The sequence below is a fragment of the Cottoperca gobio genome, chromosome 16 (genome assembly GCF_900634415.1).
Source record: "Cottoperca gobio chromosome 16, fCotGob3.1, whole genome shotgun sequence".
Taxonomy (NCBI): domain Eukaryota; kingdom Metazoa; phylum Chordata; class Actinopteri; order Perciformes; family Bovichtidae; genus Cottoperca; species Cottoperca gobio.
This window is the reverse complement of record NC_041370.1, coordinates 23,042,904-23,064,966: the sequence shown is the minus strand read 5'-3', so window position 1 is coordinate 23,064,966 and position 22,063 is coordinate 23,042,904. Positions and strand designations below refer to the sequence as shown.

The following is a 22,063-nucleotide window of genomic DNA, read 5'->3' as shown; positions in this document are numbered from 1 at the left end:
TATACTTAGACACACACAAACACACACACACACGCACACACACACACACACACACACACACACACACACACACACACACACAAACACACACACACACACACACACTGTTGAAAGTAGGCGGGGATGATGACTAACCGTGTCTGTCTAATTTAGTATGTCTCCGCCAAAGACACCAACACACACATACACAGTTTGTCTCCTTGTGCTTCTAATGAATAAATATGAATGCACATATGCGCACATTCACAGACATGCATGCAATTATCATGTCAGAAATCCTGTAATTATACTGGCCAAACATAAAAACAGACATGCATGGGACTACATGCATATAAACACGTACTTCCACATTCAAAGACACACACACACATGTGCAATTATCTTGTCATACATCATGCAATGATATCAAAGTAATATGGATGAACAATATGCACACACACACACCCACACAGAGGTCCTGACCACTAGCTAGTATCGTAAAGCATATCTGCTACAAATGTTTCACTAGAAGTGTCAGTAGAAGCATGCTAATTATAAATCTGGGTGATGCATTTACTGTGTAAGCCTATGTTTGATATACATGTATTCCCCTAGAACAGAGGTTCCCAAACTTTCTGTGGCCAAGGCACACCAAAGACCAAGCCACAATTTCAAGGCACACATGTGTTCATATCCGGGCAAAATCCCCTCTATAACACATCGTATCACTGTTATCACAGTTAGCATATAAGACCTATTGTTTCTGTATTGTGAAATAAGTGTGTAGGACAAAGTACTGATAAAGTGCAGTGTTTCACTGCGCTGCACCCCCCACCCTGAAATTCAAGACGTATTTAAAAATATATATATATTCACAACTCACTTTTCACATTGAACAGGTGCTCTTTTATTAAATAAACTAAACGTTTATGTCATTTATCTCATTTATGTGCACGTTTCAGTTGCTTTGCGTATTTATATTCTCTCCTCTGCTCTGCTTCGTGAAGGGCGGAGCTCCGCTTCCGAACACACACACACACACACACACGCGAACGCACACACTTACAGTCAGAGACAGAGCCGAGGAAAGGTAAGGAGAGAACTTAAAAAATCTGCGCCACGCAGGGACCTGATCCAGCTCAGGCAGCACCCAGCAGAGCACTAAACCTATGGGAAACACTGAAGTAAATAAAAAATCATTCATAACCTTGTGTACAGTTAAATGCAATAGGACTAATTGTTTCAAAATCCCACGGCACACCAGGATTTCTCTCACGGCACACCATTTGGGAACCACTGCCCTAGAACATTAGATGATGTTCAGATCGAACGTATCACTGCATCAAAACACATAGCCCTCACATTCATTACAATGAGACCAGTTCCACAATCCTGGTGATGCATCATAACCACACCAATACAGCCAATCTTTATCAAACATAAAATTACTGTAACAATACAATTCTCTTGATATTCTTTCATTAATCTATTACTTTATAATTCAGTAAGTATGCATGAATGGACATTTGTAACACACACTGGACGCTCCATTAATACAGACGGAAGAAGTAGTCAAAGTATTGTAGTCAGGATGGGACAATCCAGGGAGCAAATGTGATAAAACTGCTGCTTCTCTGGACAGTGCATTTTCCACGCCGCATTAGCGATCTGTGCAGTTGTGTGCAGAGAGGGAAGAGAGCCGAGATGAGAGCTAGACTGGCCCTGTTGTACATTGACAATAAATTAACCTTGAATATTCCCACATCATCAGCATAAAACATCCTCTTAACTTGGACTTTCCGTGTCTTTCTGTTCACATTTCTGTTACTACTATATAATAATAATAATAATAATAATAATAATAATAATAATAATAATAATAATAATAATAATAATAATAATAATAATAAATGTGATGGTGATGTTTCTTATTTTTAAAGGGATGAGAAGGATTGTATCAAGGCTTCTCAAATTAGTTTCATTGTTTTGTGGTTTTTGTCATAGATGAACTTTCCTTGTCTGCACATTTGCTTTGTGCTTTAGTCTTTTATTATTTATGCATCATTCTAATATGCATCAGATGTAATTGGGTGAGAATAAGTTGCACATCCTTGACAGGGTCAGTTACATCCACAGTTCTGCTGAGTTTATGGCCTCACTCTGCACTTTATGAAGCCTTGAGCTAATACATAATAAGACCTACATGGATATAAACCCATTTAGATACAAGATGGATGATATCTTTATCATGATGAAATCACCTGACAGCAATAATGGCACAGTCTGACCTAGCCCTCTTCCCATTTTCTTTGTGCACTTTCCTCCATAACAGACTTATCAGTGCATTACTCAGATGAGAAAGAAACATTGAAAATGTTGGCTCTGTGTGTTTTGCAGCTTGGTGCTGATAGAGCATCAGGTTAATATTCACTGGTTAGCGTCGACAGTCGACACCTCATAAATATGTCCTCAGGTTGCCTGCTCACTGTCAGCTTTAACACTCTGCCCACGCATACTCCCACACACACACGAATAGGGTAAACACACACACACACACACACACACACACACACACACACACACACACACACACACACACAGTACCAAGCGCTACCGAGGGCAGTGTGACCACCCCGGTAAGAGAGAGAAGAGAGGCGGGATTAGAGCTAGACTGGCCCTGTTGTACTTTGACATTAAATGAACCTTGAACTTTAAAAGGGGACCATTTAAACTTAACATCTTATCACTTGATTGTGAATCATTAACCTTAATCATGGTGGTTAAGAACTCACTACATACATTCCCACATCATCGGCATAAAAACTGAGATTTTCCTCTTTTCTTGGACTTTCTGTGTTTTGTGATGTCAGAAAACTCTGCTCTGCTACTCTGTAAATCTTTCGCTGTTGATTTTACAGCCAACTGAGTCCCATATGAGGTGCTCTATTTGCTCAATAGATAGTGTTCCCACAAAATTCCAAAGGTATCTCTTCATACAGATTCCACCATTGTATCTATATAAACAGATCTCAGACAAGAGGTCTGCAGGCAGAAGAAACAGCCCGGATCCTTTAGCCTAGAGCAACAGTATTCTTCTCTAACATTTGTATTAAAGGCTTTGTGTATTTTGTGCTTAGATTATGTTTTTAACTGTATTTGTGAGAATCCAGGGTTAGCCTACTTATTCTTTTACACCATAGTGCAGTAGAAATCTTACAAAGCAGATCATGCGATTTTAATTGATTGCCGTAAGCTTTTGTGTGATTGTGTGTGTCGTTTTGGAGGCTTGTCTTCTCTTTTTAATGATACACAACCTATCCTCTTTCTCAGAACTCATCACCTGTGGGGTCCCACAAGGCTCAGCTGCCTGCTCACACTCTGAAACAAGCTTTCTTTGCAGAACAATGCAGGATGCTCACCTATAATTCCCCTTTAAAACAAGCTTGCTGAACTATAAGTAGCCTAAAGACATTGGGAACTGTCTCTGAACCATTTACTATTGAATAACATCACAAGTGATGTGTTTATTTAACAGAATAATGCATGACAAGGAAGAAAAGGTTTATAATAACTTTATAGATTTAGTTTCATTAACTCTGTTGGTAATCTAATGTTTCTGTTGGAAAACTGTAGTCATTTTACGATCCCATTTTATTAATTGAAAATGTAACTCCATAACTTTACTTATTACTCAACAGCAAACGGTTAAAAAAGCAAAAGTTTACATTACATTACTTTTTACTAAGCTCCAAATAAAGTGCCTTCCAACAACTCCAAAACATGTTGCATCTTGAGTATGTTAACATTCATAACAGTCATTATGGTTTATCAAACAGATGGAAACTAGGTGGTTGCTGAATGTAGGCTAGCTAGCCAGCTAGAAAAACAACACAACATGTATCCCTCCTCTTTTGCCAAAGGCCAAAAAAACCTCAAGCCCGTACACCAAGCGAACATGTACAGATCAGTCTGTCCAATGAACACACAGAGGCAAAGCTGAGAGGAACCATTACAACCAACCACTGACAAAACAAAAAACAAGCCGGTGCACTGAAACGTTGTTGTGATTAGGAACTGTATTGTAATTACTGTATTCCAAAATGTAATCCCTTACAACCTGGTCAGACCAGAAAGTGGCACAGCTACACTGATTGGTGGGAAAGTGACATATCAGCCTTGTAAACAATGAGTATGTATAACTTTACCAATGCACAGACAAGTACAGAGGTAGACACTGTGTCCGAGGCCTCCGCCCCAGGCAGCAGGCAGGCAGGAGGTCCTCATCTAATAACCCTGAGCTGTCAGTCACTTTATGGATGGTTGAGGGCTCCACATTAGTACAACTCAATATGGATTGACTGTGGTGGGAGGCCACAGTGCGAGACGGAGCAGAGGAGGGAGGAGGACGGGATGACAGACAGAGTGAGATAAATGGAGATGGACAGAAAAGGGTGACCACCTAGGGAGAGGCAGAGTGAGAAAATGTGTCAAATGCAGAGAGGGAAAAGACAGGAGGATGATAAAGAGGGAGGTAGACTGGGATCGAGACTGACTCTGCAGTATTGTCTCTCTGTATATCGACTTCCTCAAGGGGGGGTGTTAGAAAATGTGGGCGAAGAAAAGATGACATTGGTTAGCTTGAGAGGGAGACTTATTTTGCTTCCTGCTGAGAGGACATTGCTTGTCTTCTTCCTCTTTCCTGAAGAAAACAAATAGCTGAACATGATTTTTTCAGTGGGCTTTCACAAAGTATCACGTTTCATTCACCGCAAAGAAAGACCACCCTTTGTTTAGTGACACATTGCGATTTCCTACAAAATCCAACCCAGAGTAGACACTGCTTGAGTGTACAAAAGATCTCATCTCATTCTACTCTCCATGATTTCCATCAGGACATTGGTTAGCAGAGGTGTAAGAATACTGTGGATGTGATTGTGTTGGGGAACATACTGTAGGCATTGCCAACAAGCGGAAAATCCAACATTCTGACATATTATTAAGTTATTTCAAGTTGACACAGCGGACATGTTAGCTAACAGCTAGCCGTTTGCACATCCAGTTGACAGGGTAGCATTAGCATTCCTCATGCTTCTGGTCTCCTGATGAATTTAAGTAATATCTATTTTGATCTCCACCAACTCATGAGAAAAACTGGCTCTTTAGCTCCACTTTGTTCACCAGTTAGTCTCTTCCTTTGTCTGCTGAAAGGAAACCAAAACGATAAGCTAAAATAAGCGGAAATTCTTACTAGAGCTAAAGTGACAATTCTGTGTGGGTTTGGGAAACTGTTGAGAAAACTGAGTATAATGGGAATAAAAAAAGTTGCTTTCCAGTAGTGAGAACATGGCCTTGGTCTGTGTCTGAGCAGCTTAACACTCTGTTCCTTCCTAACATCACCTGAGAACACAACACATACAATAACAAGCTCACCATGGAAATCAGTGTGGATTAAAATGCACTAAACACCAATGCAGACAGGCACACAGACCCTGCTGGGCTGAGTGGAAGGCCAGACGTGTGTGTGTGTGTGTGTGTGTGTGTGTGTGTGTGTGTGTGTGTGTGTGTGTGTGTGTGTGTGTGTGTGTGTGTGTGTGTGTGTGTGTGTTTCACCTGACATGACATCCCACGCAGTAAACAAAACTTAAAGTCTAACTTCCTCGGTGTTCTATCGAATGTTGGTACAATTGTTCACTACTGCTCGATGACTTCATTCCCCTCTTTAACCTCAGCAGAGTCCTGAACTAACCCACACACATGCACGCACACACACACACACCCACACTGATTAATTATGCAACACATGTGCTTTGAGAAGAGAGAAACGGCTCGGCTGTGATTTCTCTATATCTGCACTAGTTGACCACACTAATAATAATTGCAGGATTTGAATTTGAATTTATTTGTATTTGATAAGGATGATGCAATTTAACATAGTTCTAATAAAGAGCATGACACTGATTATACTGAGTTTATAGCTACAACTAATGTCCAACTCTTGTCCTTAGTTGGGCTTTACATGTGTAGTTAAAATATACAGCTTTCAATTTCCTAAAACTACAATACAATATAAATATAGAAGTAAAATACATCACATACTACAATACAGCAATAAACGTACATATACATATACACTAATATACCTTGGTAATTTTTGTAACTTTGTTAAAAATGGGTCCAGCTCTGGTTTGCTTTTAGTTAACCTTTGTTGTGAATGATTTAATATCTTGAATTCATTTCATTTCAGTTACTAATGTGTTCCGGAGGTGACCGGTCTTAGTGGAGAAAGCAGACAGAAAGCTCTCAAAACTAAGCAGATTGTGTCTGTTTAGTATGTGGCAATGCCTGATGGTATAAGGATGTGATGTGTTTGATTGTAGATGGTGATGCTTGAACCCATTCTGTACATGAAAAATGTCAAAAAATCAGAGTGCCTAAATAACTGGGCTGCCTGAGTTGGTATGTAGTGCCTGATTAATCGGAAAATGAAGGTTGGACTTTACTGTTTTTGAAACTTTCTTTACATGTTTATCATATTTGAGCAAAAATTATTATTATATATTATAATTATTATCTATAGCTGCTGTATTATTGGTTAAAGTTGGAGAATCAAAATGTTGTTAATTCTTCTACTGATTTTACAAAGTAAGTGTTAAATTCATGCACCATGGAAGCATTATCTGTGATGGCACTACCATTTATTTTCAGTTCCTTAATTCTGCTATTGACAGTTTGTGTGCCTCAAATCAAACAGCTTCACCAGTCATGTTGTATTCGATTGCGTGGGAGCAATCCGGCCCATGCGTCAGTTGGCCACCGCCACCAGACAACACCACCGTATGCAGGCCGAGATCCTGCATCACAGGTGCTGTTACTCTTCTCTAAAAACACCAGAGGATCAGATCCTCCACAAGTTGGATATTTGGCACTTGAGCTGGGGAGGTGCTTCATGTTTGTTTAATCACTGGTGGTCTGGGATGGAGATGTTTATCATGTTAGTAGTAGTTGGACCAGTAGTATTCTTGACACACGCCACTTGCCATGCTGTGTTGAGAGTTGTGTAGCGGTTTTTGCTTTCTTATTTTTAATCAGTCATTTGGTTAGCAGGTGGAATATAGGGCAATATTTCCATGTCCAAATAAGTAAAGTATAATCTGATCAACATAAATTACTGATCCGTTTGGAGATGATTTGGCCGAGTTATCCTTAGGTTGTAAACAGTGTCCAATAGGGACCAGTAAGAGCAAACAACAGAGGGCCAGCAGACAGATTTTCCCTCAATGAAACAGCTTCAGTTTGAGGCTTCTTCTTTGCTTAGAGTCATCAGGGGCAGTGTTAAAGACTTGGCAAGAATTGTAAATCAAGACACCAAGTAATGATAGAGAGAGTGTGAAAATAAGGAGGATTTGAGTGGCGCCAAACAAACCACTCATGTCCTGGGCAGCCATCTTCTCCTTCAAGCTGTCAATCCTCCAGCCTATATGTGGAGGGAGTCCTGATTGTTGTTGCATACAATTGTGTGTGTGTGTGTGTGTGTGTGTGTGTGTGTGTGTGTGTGTGTGTGTGTGTGTGTGTGTGTGTGTGTGTGTGTGTGAAGATTTGTAGTACATTAATTAACTCTTAACTCTGCAGCACACATGCCAGCCCTTTCATTGACTGAACTCATAGAAAACAACGGAGAGAAGCCAGCTAAGTCATACATGAATTTGTGAGTGACTGAGTCAGTCCGTGCTGTTTTCTATAAGCAGAGTGAGATGTCTGTCCTGGAGATGACATCTTCCTCTGAATAAAGGTTCTGTCAACCGCTCCGTGCTCTTGGTCGTTTACGCGACAAGTCAAATTGCTTTGACAAATCAGTGGTGAGTGGAGGAGGCACCCGTTGTGTGCTCCTGTTAACATTACCAATGGAAACATGACAGCAAGAACTGCAGCAATCAAAGAGAAAATGGCAGAATGTGAAATGCACTGCAGCAGCCTGAAAATCCAGACTGGGAGGCGACATGAGAGAATGCTGTTGTAAATGTTATCAGTCACCTTCATGCGTGTATTATCTACATTGGTCTGTCTGAAGAAGCTGTTTGTTCAGATGATCAAAAACACACAGAGGATGGCCTCATTCTGGAAGCACCAACAGTACTAAGATGTGCTTTCTGAGTGTCACTGTTGATGCTGGCTCTACTTTTCATTTACAACCAGTGGTATATATCCTTACGTCCATGTTTCAAGATATGTGTGTCTGTGATATTCCTGCCTCCACACAGAGCATGTGTAACAACATAAAGACTATTTCATGTCATACTCCCTAGTTCTCTTTCCCATTCCCAGTCACTACGAACAGTTAAAAAAGGATCAAATAGCACGCATTCTTCTTCCTTCAAAAACCTTCATTAACATTCATTAAGGCTCGTACATACTCTCCGCGTTCTGCGTCTGCGGTCACACTGCACGCATTTTTCATTCATACTACAATTGAGGGTCAGCGTTGGTCTGGTGTTCCACGCATGCGTATTACCATTACACACTTCACGTTACGTTGTTTGTCAGGAGTTCAACGCCCTTTGGCTGTGTTTGTATTCCTTTAAAGAAAGATTATATTCATGTTGAATGTAATATAGTCCCTTTCTACAGTTGGAACTGAGTCTATAGCAAGAATTCATTATGTCAAACTTTGATAAAGTGCTGACATATCCCAGCCCTAATTGCTATGTAACTGGCAATGGACTACGTTTTACTTTTGGAATTTTGAACAGATGCATAAAATGACCGCAGCACCTAATGGAGGTTGTCTGCCATGTATGCGTATCCTTTTCAAAGTCTTAGCCCATACTGTGCTCCTTTTTGTGTTTACTGTGTCTGTCGATTCTCTTTCCTCCAGATCTTTGTGTCTTTAGGTCTTTGTGCCTTGTTTATTCTGTGCTGTTTTCTTGTTCTTGTTATCTTTTTGTTTTTCTTTTCTGGGGACAGTTCAGCCAAGTTTTGTGGTCTCTAAATATATTACAATTAATATTAGAACAATAAGTCATGGTGTTTTGTTATAGCAGCGTTTTGCTATAAAGAAACTGACCATAGAATGTCAATGTAGAATTGACCAATCAGAATTGAGTATTCAATAAAGCCGTGTAATATTAGGTTTGAGGTTCAGCTGAAAGAAGGGAAGTTACTTCACAGAGTAAGAGCTCCTCTGTATGCCTGCATATAACTTCCATTACACAATCATAATTAGAGTAAGTGATTATGTTTTAATGAGAAACCGTTAACTTCGAGTTTATGGAGGCTAATACTGTGGGCAGCACAGTGCCCACAGTATTACCATCCTGTCCGCAGCGCCGCTGTGGAGTTTACACCTTAAACAGTATAACTTGTCGGACTTCTTCATTAATGTCAATACACACAGAAATTGTAGATATACATGCTTGCTTGTAGAGGCATAAATAGATGAGTCAGCAATTAAAAAAGGTTGTTAGATGTAATTACAGAAAAGAACAGAGCCGTCGTTAATGTTATTATGAACAAGTACTTTTCTACTATGACAGGTCAAAATGTCAGGCAAGAGTTTTGTTTAGTTTTGTGTTCAAAATCACTCCCCGTTCACTCACTGCTCCCTATAACACATACTCAGTAGTTAACACTGTAGTGAGCAGAACATTTAGATTTTAGACACTTACAATAGTAGGCCTAATTATCATAATTTTATTTTTCATTATTAACCAATGTAGTGTCGCCCGACTTTAATTTGCCACATTGAATTGTGGGGTTGTTAACAGAAAGTAGTGTACATGCCTTGAATACTACTTATTTATTCCATTGAAGGAATTTTTCAGGGCACTGTGTAGAGCAGGGGTGGGGAACCTCCGGCCTCCACGCCGTATACGGCCCACGAGACCATTTGATCCGGCCCTCGAGGTAATTCGTAAAACGCACGCAAAAAAAATCCACTAGCAAAAGAAACTAGACGGCAATATTTTAAACGGGTGACTGTTTTTCCTGGCCAAGGTCAGGGTCCTTGAACACAACACGATCGGAACGTGTCATCACGTGGTCACGCCATGTCAACAAACTTCAATATTAAACGAGACGGTCATTGACATCAGCGAACGCAGCGTGGCGAGTGTAAAACAGAGAAAGCTGGACGCGGAATGTGGTACTTTCCAGGAGAAATGGACGACCGATTATTTCTTTGTGGAAGTAAAAGGCCAGTGTGCCTAGTTTGTGCGGACGTACTTGCGGTGATTAAAAATAATCTTGAGCGTCTGCACGAAACATGCCGAACTGCACGAGCTGAAAGGACGAGTGCGTTTGGATAAAGTTAACGCTCTTCGGCGGAGTTTTGCCCAACAAGCAGCTCTCTGCAGAGCGGAACATACAAACATGGACAGATAGAGAGGTAGACCACCACACCAAGAACAGACTGTTCCACCACTGCTGTGCCATTATCACTGCCATTTACAATACTCACTTTATATTCTATCAACCTCTTGGTACTTATATTATTTATATATATATTCTATTTAATTATTGTTTACTGCCTTTTTACTTCATATGTCCTTTGCTGTGACAAGATACATTTCCCCGTTGTGGGACTAATAAAGGATTTCTGATTTCTGATAAAACAGATACATGGATAAAAAAAGTTGCTTTTTTGCAAAAGTGAAATGAATGGGCTGCGTCTTAAAAAAATGTTTCAGAGGTTATGAGTTCAATAATTAGTATGGCCCTCGAAGGATGTTGTAAAAAAAAAATGGCCCTTGATAGGTAAAAGGTTCCCCACCCCTGGTGTAGAGCATACATTTCACTCTCAGAATAACACTCAATAAAGCAGAGAGTAATTATAGTGCACTATATAGTGAATAGTATTTCGGACATATATGGCGAGCTCAAAGTATTAATAATAATCGGCTATACTTGAGTACATTTCGTGATGGCGACAAAGGATATTCTGAATGGTGTGAGGTATAATCAAAGTCCTGATTCCTCCCACAGGCCTATCAGGCTCGGGCCTCCTATTGAAATCTGTACAAAAAATGTTCAAAGAGACTAGAGAGACAAAGAGAGAACTAGATGGGATACAACAGTCTTGCTCACAATAACAATAAAGTTGCTTGTTTTTTAAAATTCTTTTATTATTAAGCCAAACCTTTCAGATTGATGATGACATGCATTATGGAAACCTGATAAAGTTCCTAACACCCAAACCTGACCTGACCTGAGTAATAATAATAATAATAAATTGTATTTGTAAAGCGCCTTTCAAAGCTAAAAGCAATCTCAAGGCGCTAGTGTTAACCTCTTACCGGGCAGGCCGTCCAGGAGTTTTATTTTGCTGTGTGTTGTGTACAGTCCACCATGCTGGATGTGGTACCCACGCCATACCTCATTAGAAAGCTTAGAATCTCGTATATTTAGATTTTGAGGTCACAATCACAACAGCTCCTCAAACTAGCAAGCAAACTCAAAATCTAAATCATAACTTTGAGCCAATTTACCTATGAAGCCTCATAATAATCCTGTAATTAGTAATAATCCAACAAAAACACTCCTGTTTCATTGTAAAGGTCCAATAGATCAAGTCCAGTAAAACATTGATCGTCAACATCGTCACATCGATAAAAGCCCATAAACAGCTGTTGCAATCTTTGAAATCAGCTGATCGATGTGTGTGATCTTTCCGTTTATACTCGGTAGATTTATTTCCTTTGCATGCAGCGCTGATACCATGATTCCAAAATGGCTACCGCACTCTAAGCGTTCGATTGACAACTCATTTGGGCCAATCGGAGCTTCCATGCCTTATCTACAGCCTTCAAGAACCAATCAGTGTCATCTTGATAAGGAAGTGCCAGCCCCTCTTCTTTTGTTTACAGACCGAGCCAATAGCAACCGAGTGTCCCGATGACTGACGTATCGTGTAGCCAATGAAACACTGAGAAATTTGATGTGCTACTTCAATGTTGTTGTTTTTACAAATGTTTCAAAAAATTTTTTTATGGAATTGATTTTTTTCAAGTTCAGAAAAAAACACAAAAAAAACACAGAAATATATGTTTATACTTCACTTACTCTGTGTCATTACTAACAGGGAATATGGGTATATAATAGTTATTTCTGAGCAATAAAAATTGTATTAATAAATATTATAATATCTCCAAATTGCTCAGCTTGGAAACAGGTTCAAATTTCAGAACAAAACCACAAAAACACAACATATTAGTTTTTCTAAGAGTAATAATTGATGCTATGTTCCTATTGTGTTTTCCAGCTCTCACCTACCAGCTATACTCATCTTCAGGCATCTTTTTCAACAAAACAATTCAGACAGATTTTATTTTATTCAAATTCAGTATATTCAGACCACTATTACTCAGTGCCAGAAGCACTTGGAGTGATTATGTTGTTATATTTTGAATGAGACCAAAATCATGCATCTGGTGCAAATGGTTGAACAGCAGCTTTTAATTTACTTTGGGTATGTCGTTTGTAGATATTTCCGGGTAAATTCCCCCACACTGTAAGAGGTTGATGTATTTCTGAGGGGTTACATTGAACAATCACATGTGGATAATATGTATTGTTATGGGCTTTTGTGTCTTTAACACGTGGTTAAGATTAACCTCTCTTCATTACTTTTATCTTCCCCCCTTGGTGTGTGTGTGTGTGTGTGTGTGTGTGTGTGTGTGTGTGTGTGTGTGTGTGTGTGTGTGTACAGTATGTACTTTGTATTTTTTTTCTTTCACAGATATATGGTAGCTGGAAAACCTGTGTGTCTTCTGTGTGGAGAAAGTGTGGCGGTACTGAAAGAGTATAATCTGAGACGACATTATGAAACGAAACACGCGGACAAAAACAAGAATATGAGCGCACAGTTGGCTGATAAAATAGGTATGCTTGCCGCTGACTTTCGACGCCGATTTGCTGACTTTGAAGCACAAAAAAGCAGGTTAGAACTGCTCGGTAACCCATTTGCTGTTGACGTGGAAAGCTCACCACCAAACCTCCAAATGGAGTTGATTGACCTCCAATGCAATGATGCACTGAGGGCAAAATATGCGGCAGTGGGTGCTGCGGAGTTCGCCCGTTTCCTCCCCGACACAATGCCCCAGCTGCGCATCCAGGCTGCTCAAACGTTGTCTATGTTTGGCAGCACATACCTGTGTGAACAACTGTTTTCTTTGATGAACCTGAACAAAACATCACACAGAAGTCGACTTACTGCTGAACACCTCCACTCAATTCTGAGGATTTCTGTATAGATTATAACAGAAAACCCACTGCATGCTCACACACACATGCACGCACGCACACACACGCACACTCACACACACGCACACACACACACACACACACACACACACACACTCACAGCTGTGCATGATCAGAGTTTACCTTTAAAGGCATTTGTGGCCGGTAAGTCAGTTTCCTGCATACTGCTCCTTCCCGCACTCTGCCAGCTGCTGCCGATGCTGCGATGGATGCCAATAGACAAACCTTAACCGGTCCGAGCCACGGCTGCTGGGGGGAGGGAGGGTGGCCGAGAGGAAGGGGCGGCGCCTGCCAGTCTCACTGCCATCTTTCTTCATCAACAGTCCATGTGCAGGAGTTAAAGGCCGCTCCCTGTGAAACTCTGCAACAAGTGACTGTCACACATTCACTCCACTTCTCTAAGTTCACGGCTCACTGGTTGGTGATTGTCTTTTGACAGTGTTGCTACTGCAGAGTACACATGACTTGGGCAGTGTAGTGATGGCCAATAGGAAGAGGAGCACAAAAGGAGGAGATGGAGGGGTCTTTTTGTTTGAGTCAGGTTAGAAGAGGAAGGATGGAGGTTGAGGACGTTGCAGTGTGGGTGTGGTTGATCTGAACTCCCAGCAGCAGGCCAGCACCTTGCATTCTTGGCTGTCTCTCAGTTTTTCAACCTGTCTGGCTGCAGGTGAGCTTCTGAGCCTCTTTACCGTCTTTGAGCTAAGAATCTATATCTCTCTCAGTCTATCCGTCTGCATCTGTCTCCTCCACAGTCAGGTTTGTCTCTTAAACTCAGCTCTAATTAACATGCTGTCTTCTCAGATTCTCCAAGCTCTTTTGCTGGCTTGTTCACGTGTTTTTTTGCCTCCCGTCCACTCTTTCTCTTCTCAAGTCTTTTGTCCCGCTGCTGCAGTCCCGAGCTCAGCACGAGGCACTGAGGCGCTCTCACACTGGCAGCACATCTAGAGAAAAGAGAAAAAACACAGACAGAGGGAGAAACTCAGTGAATAAAATCATGAGATACCAAAAACAACATGCGACATAGATACACCCAAGCAAAACATGGGCAGGGTGGACTGCTGGGCTGCAATGACCAGTTGAGAAAAGTGCACAAAAACAATACTCTTCCACAATCACCTACGCACACAACCACACACAAAGGACTAGCCGCCAGTGTGTGTCTCAGTTTGGATAGCAGGTGGGAGGCTGGCTGCCGTGGCCCCCTTTAGTTCCTCTTACCCACTAGGTTCTTACATGAAAGGGAACGTTTTTTTTCTGAAAGCCAAGTGCTGCCTGTGACCCTGTTTCACAGAGCAGGGGAAAGATAGAGCCACATGTCAGCGTGCCACTTTGAAGTCTGTCTGATAAACAGGGCTGGAGGAGACTACGGCTAAGAAAACAACAAAACTTTATTTACATTTCAAAAGTGCCAAGTGCTGTTTTTACTGGGAAAGGAATAAAATCCAAGAGGAGGGGGAAGAAGGGGAGGAGGTTGCGGGGATTGGAGGAAAAGCGGTTTTGGTAAAAGAGTAAAACAGCTACTCTTTTTATTGTCATTGAGAACATACAAGATACAATGAGGGTGTAGGAGAGTTAGATCACAGAGGGATGGAGCATGATGGGGGATAAAGGGAAATCACAGAGAAGAAAATATAAAAAAAAAACACAAAGAATAAACAAAGGAAACATCCTGTAGGAAGAGGACAGATATCAAATAAAGTTCAAGAAGAGAAACAACACGGGACGAGAGTAGAGAGGAAGGAAGGGAGGAATATGTTGGTGGAAGAAGCAGACAAACGATAAACAAACACACGCCCTGTCTGAGGTTTGGAAAGGCTCGACAGATCTAAGTTAGCTAGTCTTATCGCAGCTGCATTTGCCTGTTCTTCTTATCACAGTAAGGATACACACAACAGCGTGTGCCCTGACAAATGGAAAAGAGAAGGTGAGACCTGGGCTGCCGTGACGTCGAGGGATATTTACTTATTTATGTGCTTTACCAAAGATTCAAAATTTTGTCTGCACATTTCTGAGCCAAATTAGTCTCTCAAAGTCCATAGTGTGTCATATGGATTGAAATGATTTTGGGGATGTCAAGGAGAGAAGAAATGAACAGAAAGTTAGGGAAAGGAAATTAAACAAAGTCCTGAAGAGGACTCTGCCACACTAGACTAAATGATAACAGTGTTAGAGCAACATTATCAGAGATTATTCCTGCGTTTGGTCCACCTTTTCACCCAGTCGTAACATCTTTCTTCCCTTCCTTCCCTTCCTTTTGCTTCCTTCCTTCTTACCTTCCTTCCTCTCCACTTCCTAATATTTTTACCTCCACCAAGGAGGTTGTGTTTTCAGCTTGGCTTGTCGGCCAGCAGGATTACAGTATAAATAATAAATACTAAATACCGTTCTGATTGCCGTGAAACCTGGTGGGAGGGTGAAGCAAGGCCATGGAAGAACCCATTACATTTTGGATCCGAATCACAGGGTGGAAACACACATTATTCTTCACTTTTGTTAACATTGCTAGATAGGGGGCGCCCAGGTCACCTGGTAGAGAGGGCACCCCATGTACCCAGGCTTGAGTCAGACCCGTGGCCCTTTGCTGCATGTTGTCCCCTCTCTCCCCCCCTTTCCAGTCTACCTGTCGTCTCTGTGGGATAAAGGCAAAAAAGACCAAAACATTTTCTTTAAAATAACAAAATAATTAGGAAAAACGGCATTTGTGCTGCATTCTAGTGGTGTCAGAATAATCAGAAGAATTAGTTCCTGACTGGGAAAATTCCCCTTCCTTTGTATCTTCTTCATTCTTTAAATCTAATAGCAGAGCATTTTCTAACTTATTCTTGTCCAGAAATGAAAAAAAGTGGGATTTACAACGTTGGCATATTCCAGTATCTGATAACGACAGTATTATAAATAGTGTTTCAAACCACACTCTATTCTGGTGAAGAAATTAAACATCATATGCTCTATTCAGGAGTCCTAGAGTAAGGACTTCATATCTGATTCCATTATATTATAACTGTTATATTATATGTTATATATTTCATATGAAACTACTGCACTGCACAAACCCTCAATGGCTTATCAGGTAGGATTGTTCCTGTAAATAATAACCAATTTCTACCAAGCAGACACACAAGCTCTCTCTGCTGACTGTCTGTAAGTCAGTCCAGCCTGACCCTGCTGACAGGCTGTCTAGAGGCTCATCTGAGGATAAAACTACTACGACAACTACCACCACTACTACTGCTGCTGCTGTCTGTGTATGTGTGTCTATGTGTGTGTGTCTGCTGGGTCATCTGAGGACAGCTAGTCGTCATGACAGGCTGTGTGTTTGCTGTTTGACGACAAGATTTGAGGCTCCAGGTAATGTTTGTCTGCGTTCTGGTTATTTAAGGACACCTCATGGTCTCCTGTCTTATCTCTGGATCTGTAAGACTTCAAAGTCTGTGCAGCACAGAGCCAAAACGTCTGGAAAACCCCATAGCAGCAGAGTAACATTTATAATTCATATAGAAAAGGAAAAATTAAGCCATTTTATTTCATTTGTTCTCCACCGAGATATCTGATCTTGCAGAACAATATCCGTGTTGTGTTCACATGTGTGTTTGTTTACAGAAGAATTTCCCCAACATTTTATCCAACATGATGTCAGAATAAACAGTTTTCAGTACCATGGTAACACCTGGGCAGTGTGCAGACATTGCACATTTTTGCTAACAGAGCCCAAGTGTCCATTTAATATATTTTTGTTGTGTGATTTTATTTTATCTCTAGCACCCCCTTTTGAGATGTAATATTATTTTTAAATATTTTTATTTAATATGTTTCTCACTCAAAATGAGTTATGGTGACAGGCCCAGTGCCATGTACATTACATTTTGAGAATATACCCACTAGCAGTAGTACTTGTGTCACTGTCTGTCTGCTTTAAAATGAACTCCAATAATACCAATAACACTGTAGGGACTATATTTGAACAAAGAAAGCCACACCTTCATAATGTGTAGCTTAATGAGCTTCAGCCCTGCTGTTATGAAGCTGTGAATGACCTCTGACCTACCTGAAGTTGATAAAGGAAGGAGAGTTTCCATCATTAGTATTGGAGTATGTTTCTGTGTGTAGTATCTGTCATTACTGCACAGATAGGGAAACTAGGCACAATACTCCAATGTTATTTTATACTATTTTATTTCTGCTATTGTATTTGCTATTTCATATTATTATAATTCTGCTATTTTTATAATGGTACTTCAGACTCATTTACATCAACACTGTGATGATTGTACTGTAAATGCTCTGTCTAATCTTGTACTATGTTTTTGATGTGAAGCACTTTGGGCTGCAATTCTTGTATGAAAGGTGCTATACAAATAAAGCTTATTATTATTATATTATTCTAACATATGTTGATAACTAGCAACGCTTACAGCCAGCTCCGAATTGTCTGCTGGGTCACACAGGGACATGTGCTTATCAGTGAGACAGCAGTCAGACAAACATGGATTGAGGAACAGACTATTAAACCATGGGGTCAGTCGCATCTGTTACACTGAAATTCAAGCACGCTGAGAATGTGATTGCATAAAGAACTGGAGCTACTAAGGTGATTCAGACTTGTGCTGCAACAGACGTGGAGAAAAAGAGTCACTTAAAATGTAGCTCTCATACGGTTTATATTGGGTCTGACTTTTATCTAACAGTATCCGCTAGAGGGAATATGAAACGTCTCCCTGCTGGACCATAAAACTATGTGGATGTCTCTGAGATTATAAACAGCTAAGGGTGATAATCAAATGTAATTCTTCAGATCCAAACAATGTAACTGTGGACACACAGTGTGTGGGGGAAAAGACACAGACACTGCTGAATAAGCCCCACAGGCAGTGGACTCACCTGGTCCGGAGGCTCAAATGTCTTGATCTTTCTCTTTCCAAAAGTAAAGTAAAATTTTGTCCACCCACTTTTACAGTCTGGGGACAGTGTTCTTCTACAGTCCACTCGTCAAAATCCAGAGGACGGGAGCAATTAAGCAGCAGGCAGTACTTTGCCGTGTCAGTCTACATACAATCCGCCTCATCTTCTTGGTGACAGTGTCTGGGGCCACATGCAGCATCAGGTACTACTCAAAAGTTCTTCAACCTCTGCATGTTTAAGTAAAAACATTCATCTAGATTTTTATTTATAGTTTATTTTCTCTCAAAACAATGCTAGAGTTGAGCATTAATCAAACAAAAGGCAGTAAAATAAAGAGGTATTGTTTATCATAAAGTATCACCATTCAATGCAATTCAATGCAATTCAATGCAGTTGGATGGAGCAGGGAAAGCCAGCCACAGGTAGGAGGCAGCTTTTGAACGTTTTAAATCTCTGCTTTGAGATCTTGACAGTGGACATCACACGTCAATAATGTGTTCTGTGTAGGGAGTTAAATCAAGTTTTGATCGAACAAAGGCTCTATAACAATCGTCTATAAATCACAATCATTTTGCACTGGGATCATTTTTGTTCAGCTAATGAATGTACAGTATGTCTGAGTTACTTAATGGTCCTATAGTTTGTATAAGATAACATATTTGAAGTGCAGCATTTTGTCATGAAGATCTTTTGATAATGTACAGTGTGCTTGTGCTGGTGGCAGATGGAAGGTCGTTTAAGGACACAGCCACTCTGTCACACATGGACAGATGAAGATTATACAAGACCCCACATGATTAATGGAAGATCCACTTTAGTCTGCTTCATTAGTCCCAATCATACTGTACTCCAGACTGACGAGCTTGGCTTGTGGCCAGGCTGCAGATAACAGAGGCTTCTTAAGGTTGAGCCCAGCAGCTACTGTCTCACTGTTTCTCACTGTTTGTCTTACACGGACAGAAAACAAGGACAGCAGTTTTAAGTTGCTGTATGTATATGCACACATCACCCAACAAGCATCCTTGTGTTACATTTCATATTGCATCGTTTCTTTTTTTACATTTTAACGGTCTGAAATATGTGAAAAATCACCATTTATAATAGATAATAATATTCTAACATAGAAATTATTGAGCATTTTGAGACCAAAAGTTTAGTTTAGGTTAATGTTAGTTAGTAAGAAATATCAGTTATTCCACTTATCTCTTGAGGTATGTAGCTGGCAGGTTATAAACCAGACACCTGGCTGATCACTTTGTTTCATTTCACGTCTAAACACACACACCACTGTTTAACTGTAGGTAACAGTAGCAGCAGTACGAAGCTTCAGTGCTAATGGTTTAGCTAAAGAGTTTGGAGTTTGTTTGCACAGCAGTGCACTACATCTGTCCTTCAAACCTGCAGGCTCCACATGTTTCACTGTCCTTTCAAAGCCTTTCTTCTTCTATTTTTGGCATTGCAGGTATTGTAATTATAGGAACTATAGAACTGTATTGTAGTGTTTGTGTTTCGAACCCTGGCTTCTCCTATTCAGAGGCCACCTGTATCCTTGAGCAAGGCACTAAACGTTCTGTTGGTCTCCAAAGTTCCTTTTTTTAGTCTGGCAACTTTCTGAGCTGATAACATCCCTGGACCATCTTTCTGAGGTAGAAAGCAGAGATTTATTTTCGGAGGCATTATCCTGTACATTTTTAGCCACAGGAAAATAATCTGAAAGTGTGAAATGATGCACAAAATGACTGGTGAAGCTAAACCAAACAAAGGTAGGCTGAGGGCGTCATCCGTCACATCCATGTCTCATGTGGCTCTGTGTCGAGCTGACTGCCAGCAGAGTGTGACAAACCTGACAGACTTAATCTGGCCATTCATCAACTGTAGTGTCCAGACAGACACACAGACAGAGAATCTGACAGACAGACAGACAGGCAGGCAGACAGATACACAGACAGGCAGGCAGACACACAGACAGAGAATCTGACAGACAGACAGGCAGGCAGACAGATACACAGACAGGCAGGCAGACACACAGACAGAGAATCTGACAGACAGATAGGCAGGCAGACAGACACACAGACAGGCAGGCAGACACACAGACAGAGAATCTGACAGACATACAGGCAGACAGACACACAAAGAATCTGACAGACAGACACACAGACAGACAGGCAGACAGACAGATACACAGACAGAGAAACTGACAGACAGAGAATCTGACAGACAGACACGCAGACAGACAGAAAGACAGAGACTGTTAGACAGACAGGCAGACACACAGACAGACAGACAGACAGGCAGACACACAGACAGACAGACACACAGACAGAGAAACTGACAGACAGAGAATCTGACAGACAGACAGACAGACAGACAGACAGACAGACAGAGACCACAGAATGGAAAAGACAGAGAAGGATGAAAAAGCTCAGCGGTCTGACAGGTGGTAGCTCTAATCTGAACGTTTAACTTTTAACTGCCACGACAAAGAAGAACAAAGAAAAGGCTGCAGATCGAAAGCAAAGGCCGGACGGACACATTAGGCAACAGGAGAAAACAGTGAATAGTTGTACCAGTAAACAAAGAGTAAATGGTTATACTATAAGCTTGAATGTGTTTGTGTTGTGTTGTGGGGACGAATGCATATGTGTTTGAAAGCTATAGGCTCTATCTGACAATCCATACTGACAGACAAGCTCCACACAAAGACTATAAAGAGAGAAGTGCCATCGGGCAAAATTAGCCTACGCTGCCATAAAGAGACAACTGATCAAAGGCCTGTCCTCAAGGGCTCTCCAAGGATTTGCTTTAAATGTGTCCTGATGTGCTATTTAGTAGCCGAGCTGATTGGCTAGCTGTTCTGAGCATCAAACCCAGACAAAAGATGGGAAAAGACTGGACGGATTAGAAGAAAAATCAAAACAGAGATTGTCTGTAGGCATAAACACTGGGCTCATACACATGATGCCATTTTATTGAGCAAAACAACAGATGTAAAGTGGATGTTAAATGATGAGCTGCAGAGGGCCTGGTTAACATCAGACTTTGTTTCATGGCCTCAAGCACAAGGCTGCTTCTGGTGATACTGTTAACTCCACTGGACTGGCTGCCATGGCAACACACAACAGGATTTTTATGTCAAGGTAATCTGTCTCATTAGTTAAATGACAAAGTAAGACTGCAAAAAAAAGAAGAGAAAAGAGTGGCTGACTGTGTTGCTGTGGATTTACCACATTAGCCCTAAATGGTTTCTGGCAATGCAAATGATCAGTGGTATGAAGTCTTTGCCAAAAAAAGGATGATAACCTGAAAGTACACAACCATTTCTCCCCAGCAGGGAGAGAGCACTCACTGCAAAGCAAGATGGACTCACCACTGTTACCGGGCTTTAACAGCAGAGGTAAGGCACAAGCCAGAGTGCATTACAAATGAAAATGTTCGTCATCTTCCACGGTAACAATTATGAATGTATTAGATTAATTTATCTTAACTTATCTTTTAATCTGTTTCCTATAAAATAAAGTTGACCAATAGCCAATATGTTGTAGGTTCAGGCAGACTACAGACTCCGTTGATGCTGTTGCGGCTGTCAAACGCTGGATGAATACTTTGGAGCGATACAACCCCCTCCAGATGACTCGTTTCACTCTAAGACTTTGATCAATTCACTTCAAGTCCCCAAAAGCACCAAGTACAGAGAGTGGACTGGTACCTGGAGAGGTTACAGTTCACCTCCAGGGCACTGCCGAGGTGCCCTTGAGCAAAGTCACCGAACCCCCACACTGCTCCCTGCGCGCTGATAATATAATAGCCTCCCACTGGCTGTCACCATCTTGGTCTTTGCAACCACAAGTGACACGAGAGGGTGGAGCAAAGTACAACTGAACGCTGTAACCAAAATGATACAATCAACTTTCCTGAACTGCAATCTGAAACT

At 41.0% G+C, this 22,063-nt stretch overlaps 1 protein-coding gene across 2 annotated transcripts in view; it reads right to left on the bottom strand.

Annotated features, from left to right (window-relative positions):
• The window catches only part of ldlrad4b (low density lipoprotein receptor class A domain containing 4b), a 212,055-nt gene that overhangs the window by 129,600 nt on the left and 60,392 nt on the right, over window positions 1-22,063 (bottom strand). Inside the window, exons 2-3 of one of the 2 annotated variants that reach the window (XM_029450880.1) lie at window positions 15,760-15,862; window positions 13,357-14,174 (exon numbers count right to left, since the gene is read on the bottom strand). In XM_029450880.1, the coding sequence (XP_029306740.1) occupies window positions 13,357-13,396 (40 nt within the window). In that variant the 5' untranslated portion in view covers window positions 13,397-14,174; window positions 15,760-15,862. The remainder of the gene's footprint in view (window positions 1-13,356; window positions 14,175-15,759; window positions 15,863-22,063) is intronic. The other variant, XM_029450881.1, reaches the window with a different exon arrangement.